Source organism: Aegilops tauschii, chromosome 1 (genome assembly GCF_002575655.3).
Source record: "Aegilops tauschii subsp. strangulata cultivar AL8/78 chromosome 1, Aet v6.0, whole genome shotgun sequence".
Lineage (NCBI taxonomy): Eukaryota > Viridiplantae > Streptophyta > Magnoliopsida > Poales > Poaceae > Aegilops > Aegilops tauschii.
Genome location: NC_053035.3, coordinates 471,303,172 through 471,318,678, shown reverse-complemented (window position 1 = coordinate 471,318,678; position 15,507 = coordinate 471,303,172). Strand labels below are relative to the sequence as shown.

The window sequence follows — 15,507 nt, the reverse complement described above, 5'->3', positions numbered from 1 at the left end:
CTTATATGCCGCGTGGCATTCAAAACGGTTTTTGAAGTCCTGATACTAAGCCGTAAAGCATGGTGCACAAAACTATCAAGTAGTCATCATACCGAGCTTTGCCAAATGTCCATAACGTCTGCATCTACTCCTGCAATAGGTCCGTTACCTAGCGGTGCATCAAGGACATAATTCTTCTGTGTAGCAATAAGTCCTCACATCACGGACCAAGTCCGCATCATTGCAACTATCATCTTTCAACTTATTTTTCTCTAGGAACATATAAAAAATAAACGGGGAGCTACATCGCAAGCTATTGATCTACAACATAGATATGCAAATACTATCAGGACTAAGTTCATGATAAATTTAAGTTCAATTAATCATATTACTTAAGAACTCCCACTTAGATAGACATCCCTCTAGTCATCTAAATGATCACGTGATCCATATCAACTAAACCATGTCCGGTCATCACGTGAGATGGAATAGTTTTCAATGGTGAACATCACTATGTTGATCATATCTAATATATGATTCACGTTCGACCTTCCGATCTCAGTGTTCCGATGCCATATCTGCATATGCTAGGCTCCTCAAGTTTAACCCGAGTATTATGCGTGTGCAAAACTGGCTTGCACCCGTTGTATGTGAACGTAGAGCTTATCACACCCGATCATCACGTGGTGTCTCGGCACGACGAACTGTCGCAACGGTGCATACTCAGGGAGAACACTTATACCTTGAAATTTAGTGAGGGATCATCTTATAATGCTACGCCGTACTAAGCAAAATAAGATGCATAAAGGATAAACATCACATGCAATCAATATAAGTGATATGATATGGCCATCATCATCTTGTGCCTTTGATCTCCATCTCCAAAGCACCGTCATGATCACCATCGTCACCGGCTTGACACCTTGATCTCCACCGTAGCATCGTTGTCGTCTCGCCAATTATTGCTTCTACGACTATCGCTACCGCTTAGTGATAAAGTAAAGCTTACATGGCGATTGCATTTCATACAATAAAGCGACAACCATAAGGCTCCTACCAGTTGCCGATAACTTTTACAAAACATGATCATCTCATACAACAATTTATATATCATCATGTCTTGACCATATCACATCACAACAAGCCCTGCAAAAACAAGTTAGACGTCCTCTACTTTGTTGTTGCAAGTTTTACGTGACTGCTACGGGCTTAGCAAGAACCGTTCTTACCTACGCATCAAAACCATAACGATTTTTCGTCAAGTGTGCTGTTTTAACCTTCAACAAGGACCGGGCGTAGTCAAACTCGATTCAACTAAAGTTGGAGAAATAGACACCCGCTAGCCACCTGTGTGTGAAGCACGTCGGTAGAACCAGTCTCATGAATGCGATCATGTAATGTCGGTCCGGGCCGCTTCATCCAACAATGCCGCCGAATCAAAGTAAGACGTTGCTGGTAAGCACAATGACTATTATCGCCCACAACTCTTTGTGTTCTACTTGTGCATATAACATCTACGCATAGACCTGGCTCAGATGCCACTGTTGGGGAACGAAGTAATTTCAAAAAAATTCCTACGATCACGCAAGATCCATCTAGGAGAAGCATAACAACGAGCGGGGAGAGTGTGTCCACGTACCCTCATAGACTGAAAGCGGAAGCGTTAAGTAACGCGGTTGATGTAGTCGAACGTCTTCTAGATCCAACCGATCCAAGTACCGAACGTACGACACCTTCGCGTTCAGCACACGTTCAGCTCGATGACGTCCCTCGAACTCTTGATCCAGTTGAGGACGAGGGAGAGTTCCGTCAGCACGACGGCGTGGTGACGGTGATGATGAAGTTACCGGCGTAGGGCTTCGCCTAAGCACTACGACGATATGACCGAGGTGTGTAGCTGTGGAGAGGGGCACCGCACACGGCTAAGAGAAACTTTGGTGTGTCTTTGGGGTGCCCCCCTCCCCCGTATATAAAGAAGGGAGGAGGAGGAGGCCGGCCTAGGAGGGGCCCGCCTATATGGGGAGTCCAACTAGGATCCCCAATCCTAATTGGAGTCCCCTTCCTTTTTCCAAGAGGTGGAGAGAGGGAAGGAGGAGGAGAGAGAGAAGGAAAGAGGGGGGCGCCGCCCCCTCCTAGTCCAATTCGGACCAGCCCATGGGGGCGCGCTGCCTCCCCTTGTGGCCCTTGTCTCCTTTCCACTAAAGCCCAATAAGGCCCAATACTTCCTCGGTGAATTCCCGTAACTCCCCGGTTCTCTGAAAAATACCCGAATCACTCGGAACTATTCGGATGTCCGAATATAGCCTTCCAATATATTACCTCTCGACCATTTCGAGACTCCTCGTCATGTCTGTGATCTCATCCGGGACTCCGAACAAACTTCGGTCATCAAATCACATAACTCATAATACAAATCGTCATCGAACGTTAAGCGTGCGGACCCTACGGGTTCGAGAACTATGTAGACATGACCGAGACACATCTCCGGTCAATAACCAATAGCAGAACCTGGATGCTCATATCGGCTCCTACATATTCTACGAAGATCTTTATCGGTCAAACCGCATAACAACATACGTTGTTCCTTTGTCATCGGTATGTTACTTGCCCAAGATTCGATCGTCGGTATCCTCATACCTAGTTCAATCTCGTTACCAGCAAGTCTCTTTACTCGTTCCGTAATGCATCATCCCGCAACTAACTCATTAGTCACATTGCTTGCAAGGCTTTATAGTGATGTGCATTACCGAGAGGGCCCAGAGATACCTCTCCGATACACGGAGTGACAAATCCTAATCTTGATCTATGCCAAATCAATAAACACCTTCGGAGACACCTGTAGAGCATCTTTATAATCACCCAGTTATGTTGCGACGTTTGATAGCACACATGGTGTTCCTCCGGTATTCGGGAGTTGCATAATCTCATAGTCAGAGGAACATGTATAACTCATGAAGGAAGCAATAGCAGAATACTAAACGATCGTGTGCTAAGCTACCGGAATGGCTCAAGTCAATCACATCATCGACAAACACACTGCAAAAAGAATTACATCGAATAGATCTCCAAGAGAATCGAGGAAAACTTTGTATTGAGATCCAAAGAGAGAGAAGAAGCCATCTAGCTAATAACTATGGTCCCGAAGGTCTGTGGTAAACTACTCACACATCATCGGAGAGGCTATGGTGTTGATGTAGAAGCCCTCTGTGATCGATTCCCCCTCCGGCGGAGCGCCGGAAAAGGCCCCAAGATGAGATCTCATGAGTACAGAAGGTTGCGGCGGTGGAAATAAGGTTTCGTGGTGCTCTCGGATGTTTTCAGGGTATATGAGTATATATAGACGAAAGAAGTAGGTCGGTGAAGCCACGAGGGGCCCACGAGGGTGGGGGGCGCGCCTCCTTACCTCGTGGCCGCCTCGTTGCTTCCTTGACGTCCACTCCAAGTCTCCTGGATTGCATTTGTTCCAAAAATAACTCTTCCGAAGGTTTCATTCCGTTTGGATTTCGTTTGATATTCGTTTTCTGTGAAACACTGAAATAGGCAAAAAACAGCAATTTGCACTGGACCTTTGGTTAGTCCCAAAAATAATATAAAAATGCATAGTAAAGCCCATTAAACATCCAAAACAGATAATATAATAGTATGGAACAATCAAAAATAATATATACATTGGAGACGTATCACAGTATCTTACGCTCACGTGTCCAGACATCTTGTTGATGGTAAACAAAATGTATTTTTTAGATAATTTAAAGAAAATATTGAGTCATCATTTAGTGGCTCCTTTTTCTCGAACAAAATGGCTTACACTTATCTAACATCTTGGATCTAGATTTGTATTTAAAAAAAAACTTGGATCTAGATTCAGGCTAAAAAGAAGAAGGGAAAACTTGTCTCCAGATTAAGTGGCGGTCCACCTGGCCCTCTGTTCATCCTCCCACGTTTCACGTGGTGTCACTGTGTCGGCAAGGAGGAGAACATACGCAAACAGGACTTCACGTGAAGTAAGGAAATACCAAAAGACAACGACACACAACGTGTTGCCCCACTGTGCCAAACCACTGAGTTTGACCTATCCTTATATATAAAAGTAATTCATCACACACAGGTCAACCATTTCCAGTTAAGCCAAAGTGGTGTCAAGCAAGCTAAGCTACAAGCGTCGAAAAGTTCAGAGCGTTGCACCAGCAGTTGGTCAAGTCAGGTGCACGCACCGACACACGGACGCCACATGTACGTAGTACGAGCCGGTAAATATATAGGGGGTGGCCGACGTGGTCGATTGGTGATCTAGCTCCAAAGTCCACACGGCCGTGGAGCATATCGATCGTGTCCGGTCTCATCAGCAGACTGTTGCATGTTCAGGTTAGTTTCCTGGCAGTTTCTCTCGTCCACGTTACTATGATAAATGGCTAGCTGGATCGAGATCAAGAGCCTCATGTGGAGATTTAAAGTGGATCGCAGTTCTTCCTTGCTGACCATTCTGAAGCCACAAAATTTTTATCGATTGTCGTCAGACCCAGAAATAGACCGGCGCCATGGACGCATTATCTTCACGCTCACAACATACGCACATGGTGTTGAACGATATACGTTCTGTAACCAAAAAAAAAAAAACCCAGTGCCGAGAGATAACGACACACGACGTGTTGCCCGACGATTGCACCAAAAGTTTGACCTGCCCTTTACATACAAATAATATAATAATCAGTTCATCATAGGTCAACCATTTCCAGTGAGCCAAACGCGCATTCCTGCTGCTGAAACCACGGTTGGCACAGGCGTCAAGCTACCACCGTCGAAAAGTACACCGGTCAGTCGAGGGATCCACCAGCAACCAGGTGCACGCACGGACGCCACATGTGAAGTCCAGGTGATCAATCGGTGAGCTCGATCCAGCAAAGTCCACACGGCCGTGAAGCATATCGATCTCGTCCGATCTCATCAGCAGACTGGTGTTTATCCCATGTTCACGTTAATTTCCTGGCAGTTTCTCTCGTCGACGCTGGCGACTTTGCTAACCAATGATAAATGGCTAGCTGGATCGAGATCAAGAGCCTCATCATGTGGAAATTTTCGCCCCGTTTCCCGGGTCAATCGTTCAACCGGCACCTGTGTTACTGATCTCTCTTTTTTTTTCCTTTCCTTTTGCAAACAAGACTGTCCCTGTCGGTTTGGTTCAGACCAGATCAGAGTCTTCCTTTGTCCTGAATTGATAATGTATAGATAGAGTGAGTGGTACGTTGTACATGGCGGAGGATTTTGCTTAGAACAATCTTCGCAAGGATTAGCTTTATACTACCTGTATACATTGTTTAATGAGCCTGGAGCCTGGACAATCAATGAACCTGGATTGCTAGCTGCAGTCAACGCTGAGAGTCTCCTTACGAAAAGATTGAGAAATTCACACGGGTAGAGTTTCAGTTCATGTCGGTAGGTGAATTGCCCACTGTGATTATTTTATGCTGCTACGCGAGTTGAGTTTGCGCAGGAAAGATGGGATAGTTTGCGAGTAGCACATGTACTGCTAGCTAGGCTAACCACGATTCTCTTACTACTTAGTAGTACAATCAGATCAATAACAGCAACGGAAAACATCTTAGCTTGCCCGCTGCTGCCCCTAGACCAAATCTATTACCTGCTCCGCAGGCTAAATGGTTAAATGGCAAGCACGGCACGGGAGCACGTTTAAGGCGTGCGGAAATGACTGTCACATGTTTGAATATTGACAAGCCAAACCCAACCCAACCCAAGAAAACGACATCCAACAAAAAGACATACGATATCTTGAGCTCCTCTACTCGCTCATTCTTCAGTCCATGACTAAAGAAGAAGAAAACAAGGCAAGACCCAACAGCGATTCGTCGCTTTCTCACTGGAAGACATACAAACAATCTGAATGATTTTACCTAAACAAATGCTTTTGAAACCAACCCTCCCTAATAATCTCAAGGATTTACCTAAACAAATACGTACTTCCAAAACCAACCAAGCCACCCTATGTTTCTCGTGGGCGATAATCATAATCGCTAATCGCTATATTTGGCGCCGCTGACACCCTTAGATGCACAAAGGCAACAAAAAGAATGTGAAAAGACTGACTAGAGTCATACAAAACCCATGCAAGCACCGGATTTAGGAAATACAGTTTGCAGGTCTTGGCGGTTGGGTCTGAATCTGAAGCCAGAAAAGGCGTTGTTTGACAGCCGGAAATAGACGGGTGCCCACGGATAAAAGCCGCGGCCACCCACGACGCGGCCGGGGCGACACCATTTTTCTATCTATCCAACATTCCGACCCACCCAGCCAGCCGGGGAGCTCCGTCCGTCCCCACCACGCCGCACGCGCGGGCCGACCGACGACCCGACCCCATCATCCACACCCTCGCACGCGCCCCGCGGCGGGAGGAGACACCCACCTCCCGCTGACTTGCCTTCGCCGTCACCTTCCTCCGCACGCGTTTCCAATCCAGGCTAGCCAGCCACCGCCGAGGCGACCCGCGGTAGCTATATAAAGCCGCGGCGTCACCGGCAAGCCGCAAACCCGAACCAACCACCGCAAACATCCATCCATCCCCGCCGTTCCCAGCACTTCAACAACCTGCTCGCTCCCTCGCCTGCTTTGCTTCCGCGGCGCGATCTTGTCTTAGCTCGGCCTCCTTCCGCTTGGCTCCTTGCGCAACAGCTTCTGCTCTGCGACGGTTCTTGGAGGAGCTCCCGTACGTCGGCGCGCGAGCGGGCATGGGGAACTACCTGTCGTGCACGCTGGCCAAGACGCCGGGCGGGAAGGGCGCGCGGGTGATCCTGCCCGACGGCGCGGTGCGGCGGGTCACGCTGCCGGCCACGGCGGCGGAGCTGATGATGGACGCGCCGGGCCACTTCGTGGCCGAGACGCGCCACGCGCGCGTCGGCACCCGCCTCGAGGCGCTCCACGCCGACGAGGACCTCGAGATGGGCGTCGTCTACGCCACCTTCCCCATGAAGCACATCGGCACGAAGCTGGCCGCCGCCGACATGGCCCGCCTCGCCGCCGCGGCCACCCGGGAGGCCCGCCGCTCCGCCAAGGTCTCCTCCGTGGGGGCCGCGGCTCAGCCCGAGCCGGCCATCACCTTCGTGCCGGCCGCGGAGGAGGCGCCGTCTCCGAGGGCGCGGCTGGACGAGATGGTGGACGACGCGGTGGCCGCGGAGATCGACGTGCTCAAGCACCGCCTCAGCAGCGCGCGCTCCAGGCGGCCCAACCTCGAGACCATCCACGAGGAGAATCACCTCCTGTGCAGACGCTGAAATATACTACTAGCAGCTCATTCTTCTTCTTCTTTGTTCTCGAATTTTTTGATATCAAGTTCAACAGAAGTTGGAAAAGATATATGTGGTGAAAACCAAGGAATTGATTGTACAGTCTAACTTTGTGAAAGAATTCAAAACGTATACATTTGGATCAGCTCAGCTTTGCCATTTGTTTGTTCATCCCTGGTCCCTACAAAAACATGTTAAAATTCGAAATGGCGAACATCTCCTGGGAAAGGGGAAAATAATTCAAAATTTGAATCTTGGGCCAATATCATTGTCCTATTGTTTCTTTCCAAAAGAAATACAAGGGCATTATCTTACATATTTTTCCTTAAGAATATAATTATATTAGTAGTATTACTTTTACCAGATCAATTGAAACATATACTTCTACGTATTAAAAGTCAAAGATAGGAAATTTTGGCCGTACACGTTCTAGAATGTTTTGTACACAAGATACTAGGTCATATCACTAGACAAGGTTAACAATCTTTTTTCAGAATCTCCATGTTTCAACCTTTTGTTTTCAAGAAGATGCACCAGATTTGCGAGTCATTTGTATAAAGAAGAAGAAGATTCGAGACCGTACAAGGAACTGCCATGGCGATCCAAAGAAATGTTTGAGATCTTGATTTGAAGATGGCGATATTAAGTATTTGTATTAATTTTGTTTGTGGTCATCTAGAAGCACACCGAGATGATTTTTATTTCTGCCTCATAGGATAATTCTCGATGTGCACAGAGAATCAAACAAACTCTTCATTAAGAGTCACACTCTCATTAAGGAGTCAACCTTGTTGCCTTTGTACATTGACCTATTTAATGTTAGCTCTTCGTTTAGAATCGGTTTAAGACCACCCGCATTCGGAAGTATCGTATATTACCTAGTATCATGCGTATGATATTGATGTATGATACTATATACATGGTGTATAGTAGGTTGATTGTAGTGGGTAGTATGAAAGTTCCGCTCGCCATGGCAAAACCACATTACCCCCATCGTCAAGTTATCTGGTGATTAGAGCATCACTAAATGCTAGGTTGGTATCATTGATGACCTTATTTATTGTCATGCATGACACATGGCACCACATCATTTTTGTTTTGCAGAAAAACTTCCAATCTATTCATCTTCAATCATGGTAGTATAACGAACACCAGAAATAAAAATTACATCCAGATCCATAGACCACCTAGCGACGACTACAAGCACCGAAGCAAGCCGAAGGCGCGCCGCCGTCATCGCCCCTTCATCGCCGGAGCCAGGCACAACTTGTTGTAGTAGACAGTCGGGAAGTCGTCGTGCTAAGGCCCCATTGGACCAGCACTCCAGAACAGCAACCGCCGCCGATGAAAAATAACGTAGATCGGAAGGATCCAAACCGAAGACACACGAACGTAGACAAACAACGACGAGATCCGAGCAAATCCACCAAAGATAGATCTACCGGAGACACACCTCCACACGCCCGCCAACGATGCTAGACGCACCGCCGGAACGAGGGCTAGGCGGGAGACCTTTATTCCATCTTCAGGGAGCCGCCGCCGTCTCGCCTTCCTGAGTAGGACACAAACCCTAACAAGATTGAAAAAATGACTAAAAACGGAGCCCTCCCGCCGGCCCTTGCCAGGATCCACCGCGCCTCCATGGCCCTAGGGCCACCGGAGACGAGGCGGACCTACGCCGGTGTCGGCGAAAGGCACGAACCCTAATTTTTTTTTCTTAAAGGAGGAGGAGGAGGCGGAGCCCCGGCTCTAGGCACCACATCATTTAATCTGATACGGTGTTATATCTGATACTCAATTCGCTCTTTTTTTAATTGCATTTCACATCATCTAAACTGTTTTAATAGTTCTTCGTGTAGAATCAGTTTAAGACCCACCCTATTGCATAAACTATTTTACTGTCGACTCTAAATTACGTGGAGTGAACATAAAAGAACTGTTTTTGACTACCCATCGGTCGAGATGAACAATTTTCATGCAGTAAAAAAAGGACTATGACTCTACACATTTTGTTCAGAATATATATATTTAACCAAACATTTTAGTACAAACAAACAGAACCTAGATACATATTCCATTTTAGTACAACTTGCCGATGACAATACCGATCCTCGGTCACAAGCTAAATACAAAAAGGACATTCTTGAAAAACAATGTGAAAAGGACAATAAACAGCCAGCAGGAACTAGAACTCCTATGTTTAGTTGGCATCACCCTTGCTACGGGGTATTATAGAAAGAAAAGCACATAGCAGATTGTGAATCGAATCTACCGCCGGCTGATGTTTCCGTTTTCTTCAGATACAAAAAGAGAGCTGACCAGGGGGAGTAAAAGAGAAAGCAATCACTGTCGAATTCCCTCGGTGACAGGCAATTGGTTAAGTTAATCTGATAGGAGTATTGCTTTGCAGACAAGACACATAATTATGTTGCCCCTCAAATCAGGGTAAAGATGGTGAGTAAGTTGATTGACGAACGCAAAGGAAAAGTGTCGTTTAACACGTTAACTTGTTGAAGCAAAAGCCAAATACTTGCAACACATGAAAACAAAACTTTCCTCATAAAACGAATGTTTCACTTGGAACGTACTACTTTCAGAGCCAAAGAAAAGCATTCTTCCCCGCCAGAAACTCTTTTTTTTTTTTTTTTGAATCACCCGCCAGGAACTTTTTTTTTAGAATCCCCCGCCAGGAACTAGTCGTGCACACGCACGCACACACACTGATCGTCCTACTTTTATTTTGTCACTTTCCCCTTTTTTTGAGGGAGGCGGGCTCGTGCGCGGCCCATAATGAATGGCAAAGTGTCACGGCCTCATGGCCCATGAACAACTGGTCCCGAGGACTGTGTAGACCAGTACCCAAACTTTGACAACGGATTCCATTTGTTACGCTGAGGAATAAATCTCTCGACCCCGATCTGCGGCGCAGAGGGAGACTGCTGATCAGGACGGCCATCTCCATGGCCGCCGGCGCGAAGCCACCGCCGGCAACGACGCTTCAGGACGTCCCCGACAGGCTCATGGAGCCGATCCTGGCGCGTCTCATGTCGTCGCCTCTCTGCCTCGTCCGCGCGGCGGCCACCTGCAAGCGGTGGCGCCGGATCATGGGCCGCTCATGGCTCTTCGCCAGCGAGCTCCAGAGAGCCCACCCACCGGCCCCAAACCGGCGCCCCGTCGCAGGAAACTACTACAACCGTGTGTGCCCCCTGGGCGGCCGGGAGATCGTCTTCGTCCCCACGGCGCCGGCGGCGCAGCACCGCGTCGAGAGCCGCCACTTCTCACTCGACTTCCTGCCCGGCGGCAGCAGAAAATGGGAGGTCGTGGACAGCAGCCGCAGCCTCGTCCTCCTCGCCAAGAAGAAGAAGAGCGGGTGGATGCGCCGCTCCTTCCCCGACCTCGTGGTTTGCGAGCCGGCCACGCGCCGCTACCAGCTGATCCCGCGCATGGAGGAGATGAAGCGTCACCGCTGCCTCGGCTCGCACCTCGTGGGCACCGAGAGGAACTTTGAGTTCAAGCCCGGGGGCGGCATGCGTGTCGCCGACAGCATGGAAACATTCAAGGTCGTCTGCGTGGTCTATCAAGGATACGACGGGGTGCGCGACGACATTGGCGCCGCGAGGGCGTGCTTCTTCGCCCGGAACGACAGCAAGACCCAGCCGCGGAGAGGGAGACCCGAGACGCACAGCTGGTACGCCGAGCAGAGCCACGACCTTGGCAACAACGTGTGCCTCCATGCCGCGGACTCGTTGCATTTCCTCGGTCACGCCGGAGGCTCTTTGTACTGGAGCATCAAAGGCCATGACGAACGCATGCTGGCTCTGGGCGGCCGCTGGTTGCCACACAATTTCCAAGGGACGGTCCTGCAGGTCACAGACGATAGCACCCGCTGGAAAAGAGAAAACGCACCATTCGTCACTGAACTCTTGCGAGATGAGCACATTGGTCACACAAGTCTCAAAACATGAAAAACAGGTCAGTTTGGTTTGCTATATGAGCAAACGGGTCACTCTCTTTTTTTGAGTCGTTGGCGCAGCCCACGTGGCATTGTGAGTCAGCGGTGTACATTTGCAAGAAAACCCCTAGAAAGAAAAACATATTCAGTACTGACCCCCGCCAGCGCACTCCACCCCCAAACCCCGACTGGGCGACCTTGTAGGCGGCTGGGTGCCCGTCGGCGGCAATGTCAACCCCGTTGGCTGTCTCCGTAGGTTGCGGCGGCGGAGAGGATGGCGAGGTAGCCGCCCCCCCTACACTAGCCGCGCCGGCTGATGACGGCGACGAATCTGCGGGTACTGGCGGCGACGGTGTTTGTGGTGAAGCTGTTCTCGGTGTGGCTGATGCCGGTGGTCGCGCTGGTGCTGAGCTTCTTCCTCGACGGCGATTTCCCTGGGATGATGCACCCGAGTATGGTAAGTTCTTCTCACTAATTCTCTTCCCCTTCGTTTGTGCCTCTCGGATGTGTTAGCTAGGGTTTCAAAATTGGGGATATTTTGTTAGATAAATGGATGATTTTAGGTTCAAAATTGGGGATTTTTTGTCAATAAAGAGATGAATTTGTACTTTTTTTGCAATGCAGGGGATTGCAATGACTTATTTAGCTTAGTAATACATCACAATGGATGGTTCTGTGGTGTTGGATCGAACCGTGTTTACATGCAGGAATCAGTAGATGTTTATGATGGCTGTGACAAGGGTACATTCTGCTGTGCTATGGTGGATTGGATGATCAAGGAACTAGGATATGCTTTGCCATCCATGGGATTTCCAGTGTACTGGTTGGATCCAGGCAAAACAGTAGTAGATGGTTTGGGAGATGAACTTAGAAATGCATGCATTATCTATGGCAGATTCAGCTTGTGCAAGAGGTGGCCACAATTTGCATGTTTATGTTGATCATGATAATGTTCTGGACAAACAACTTTGGGATGATGTTCTTCTGCAACCGGTTGAGCTACCTAGAGTGATAAGTCCTTGCAAGAAAGAAATTCAGTCAGAGGACATACCAGCTAGCAATTTGATGCCTACATTCAGTGAGCAAATGTTCAATATGATGTCAGGTGGATATCAAGATTTGTGCAACAACAACAGATCCATACCTACTAAGAGGAACTTGAGTACTAATTTTGTGAAAGAAGAATTTTACATGGAAAAGAAAGGGAAGGAGAATATGTTTCCTCAGGTTGTACAGCAAGAAGAAGAATTTGCTGCTGTTAGAGAAGAAGAATTAGCTGGTGTGAAAAAAGAAGATTTTGCTGCTATGGAAGAAGAAGATTTTGCTGCTATGCAAGAAGAAGATTATGCTGATGAGAGTGAAAAAGAAGAGTGTGGCTATGCATCAGACTCAAGTATTGATCCAGATTTTGCTGATTCTGACTATGATTTTGAAGCTGGAGATGACACCTTGTTTGATGAAAATGTTGACACTTTTGTCCCAGATGACATAATAGCTGCAACTAGGAAAGTTGTGAAAGAAGATGCAAATGGTGATGATCCAGATGTTGTTGATACAGAAAAATTAGAGCTCCCAGAGAGTGAAGACAGGACAAAATTTGATTTCCCAGCTTTCAACAAATTGACAGACATGGAAGACCCAACATTTAAACTTGGCATGGTCTTTTCAAACCCTGCAGAATTAATAAATGTTGTGTCCATGTACATAGTGAAGAACAGAGTAAAAATAAAGAAGACAAGGAACAATGCTACCAGAATTGAAGCAAAATGTGTTGAAGGCTGCCCTTGGAGAATGATTGCTGTTAAAGATACCAGAGTTGAGTGCATGCTGATAAAGACATATGTTGGAGAGCATACTTGTGAGAGGGTGTGGGAAGTGAAAGAGTTGACAGCTCCATTGCTAGCTGGAAAATTTGTTGAAGATTTCAGAGATGACCCAAAGATGAGTTTGACAGCTTTTCAGAACAAAGTTCAGAAACAGTACAACATGAAGCCAAACAGATTTAAGTTAGCAAGAGCTAGGTTGTCATGTCTGAAAAAGATCAGAGGAGATGAAGAGGCCCAATATGGACAGCTTTGGGACTATGGACATGAGCTAAGGAGAGCAAACCCAGGCACTACTTTCTTCTTGAAAAGGATGGGTGAACATTGAGCACTTTGTACTTATGTTTGGATGCTTGTAAAAGAGGATGGCTACTTGGTTGTAGGCCCATTATTTGTCTTGATGGAACACACATAAGGACCAAATATGGTGGACAGATATTGACAGCAATTGGAGTAGATCCCAATGACTGCATCTACCCAATTGCAATGGTTGTCGTAGAGGTGGAGTGCCATGCCAGCTGGAAGTGGTTTCTTACTAATTTGAAAAATTACCTAAACATCATTAACACATCAACTATCTCTATAATGAGTGATAAGCAGAAGGTGTGGTGAAAATTAAAAAATTCCTTATATGTATGTGATTACAACACTGTATCTTCTGTCTTAGCATAACATAGCTGTTGTTTGTTGTGATGTAGGGTTTGGTTAGAGCAGTCAGAGAATTGTTCCCTGACTCTGAACATAGATTTTGTGTCAGACATCTCTACCAAAACCTGAACCAGCTTCACAAGGGAGAAACAGTAAAGAATCACTTGTGGGCATGTGCAAGGTCAAGCAACACTACAAGATGGCAGCAAAACATGGACAGGTTCAAGGAAGATTGTCCTGAAGCACATGCTTGGTTAGATGAAAAGAAGCCATCTGAGTATTGCAGAGCTTTCTTCAGTGATTTTGTCAAATGTGACATACTTACAAACAATTCTTGTGAAGTTTTCAATAAGTAATTATCTTACCTTCTTCTCTTTACTATTGCTTATTAAATGTCTAGTCCTTACTTCTGTTTATGGACCTGCCTACTAATTAGGTGGATATTAGAAGCTAGAGAGCTACCTGTCCTGTCTATGTTGGAGAACATTGCTTGCAAGATAGGGACAAGATATAACAAAATGCAAAAGGATGCTCTACAGAAGTGGACTGGTCAGATTTGCCCAAAGATTAGACAAAAAGTTCAGAAAAATGCAGATTATGCAGCAAACTGCTTTGCTACTGAATATGGAAAGTCAACTTTCAAGTTCTGAGCAATGGTGTTACTTACATTGTAGAGCTAAACATGAGAGCTTGCACTTGTAGAAGATGGCAGCTAACTAGCATTCCATGCAACCATGCAATAGCTTGTTGTAGGCATGAGAGGATTAAACCTGAACAGATGGTATGTAGTAGCTATTCTTTGAATGCTTTCATGCAAGCTTATGGTCCTGTGGTGAAGCCAGTTAGAGGAGGAGGTGCACCTACAAGAGGCAGAAGAGCAGGAAGAAGGGGAGGAAGGGGAGGAAGGGGAGGAAGAAGAGGTAGAACAGGACCAACATATGTAAACACGACTGGCATAAGCATGGATGAAGAGGAGATCAACAATACACAATCAGCACCACAAGACTGAGCTCATGCTGTAATTCAGTAATGTAGTAGTTTCAAAATGAACTTGATGCAGTTCCAAAATGAACTTGTTCTTTTAGTACTGTCATGTGTAGTTACTTTTGGCACAACTAATCCTTTTGGATGAATTTGTTCCTTTAGTATTGAGAAATTTTAGTACTGCTCTGTGTAGTTCCAAAATGAACTTGTTCTTTTAGTACTGTTCTGTGTAGTTACTCTCTGCAAGATAATTTCTCTTTGGTTGCTGCACTTTTGTTAAATGAGATATCTCTTGTCAAATCAATTGCATATACTGGTAGTGCAACAACAATTGAATTTCATGCAACATCCTCACATCAGTCACACATCATAAATAGATCTCTTACATAAATTAGGTTCACAACCCAACATACTGCATGCAGCAGGTCTGGATACAATAGTCTTACAGACATATGCTCACATTGGCACACAACAAACATACATGATACATTGATGAATAAAAGAGATGCAACATCTCTGTCTCATCTACATCCTGAACAGAGCACCTGCACGGCCATCGGACCCTGGCCCTGCAAAACCATGTCCACCACCAATGTATGCCCTCTCTGCACCATCTATTGTACCAGGATAACAGGTGAAAGTGTGACACCGAGCGCTGTTCGATTCTTCGTCATAGTCATAAGCAGGCGGCAACTCTGTTAAGATAGGGCTGTGATCTATAACCTTCAGAACATGGATCTTCAGAAAATGAACAACTGTTGGCTTCTCATCTTTCAGACGACTACTAGGCGGTGAAATTGGCACGTCAGAGTCAGAGGTTGGGTAA

General features: G+C 46.6%; 2 protein-coding genes across 2 annotated transcripts; both read left to right on the top strand.

Moving 5' to 3' along the window:
• Positions 1-6,306: 6,306 nt before the first annotated feature.
• LOC109761591 (uncharacterized) lies at positions 6,307-7,419 on the top strand. The gene has a single exon (XM_020320405.4). The coding sequence runs from the start codon at positions 6,720-6,722 to the stop codon at positions 7,260-7,262; it is 543 nt and encodes a 180-aa protein (XP_020175994.1). The 5' UTR covers positions 6,307-6,719; the 3' UTR covers positions 7,263-7,419.
• A 2,815-nt stretch (positions 7,420-10,234) lies between these two features.
• Positions 10,235-11,239, top strand: LOC141039138 (uncharacterized). Its single transcript, XM_073506447.1, has one exon. It carries the CDS (start codon positions 10,235-10,237, stop codon positions 11,237-11,239), a length of 1,005 nt encoding a protein of 334 aa, XP_073362548.1.
• The last annotated feature ends 4,268 nt before the right edge of the window (positions 11,240-15,507 follow it).

Excerpts from the sequence above, each read along its gene's own strand:
- LOC141039138 (XM_073506447.1), top strand. The coding sequence starts at position 10,235 with ATGGCCGCCGGCGCGAAGCCACCGCCGGCAACGACGCTTCAGGACGTC.
- LOC109761591 (XM_020320405.4), top strand. The coding sequence starts at position 6,720 with ATGGGGAACTACCTGTCGTGCACGCTGGCCAAGACGCCGGGCGGGAAG.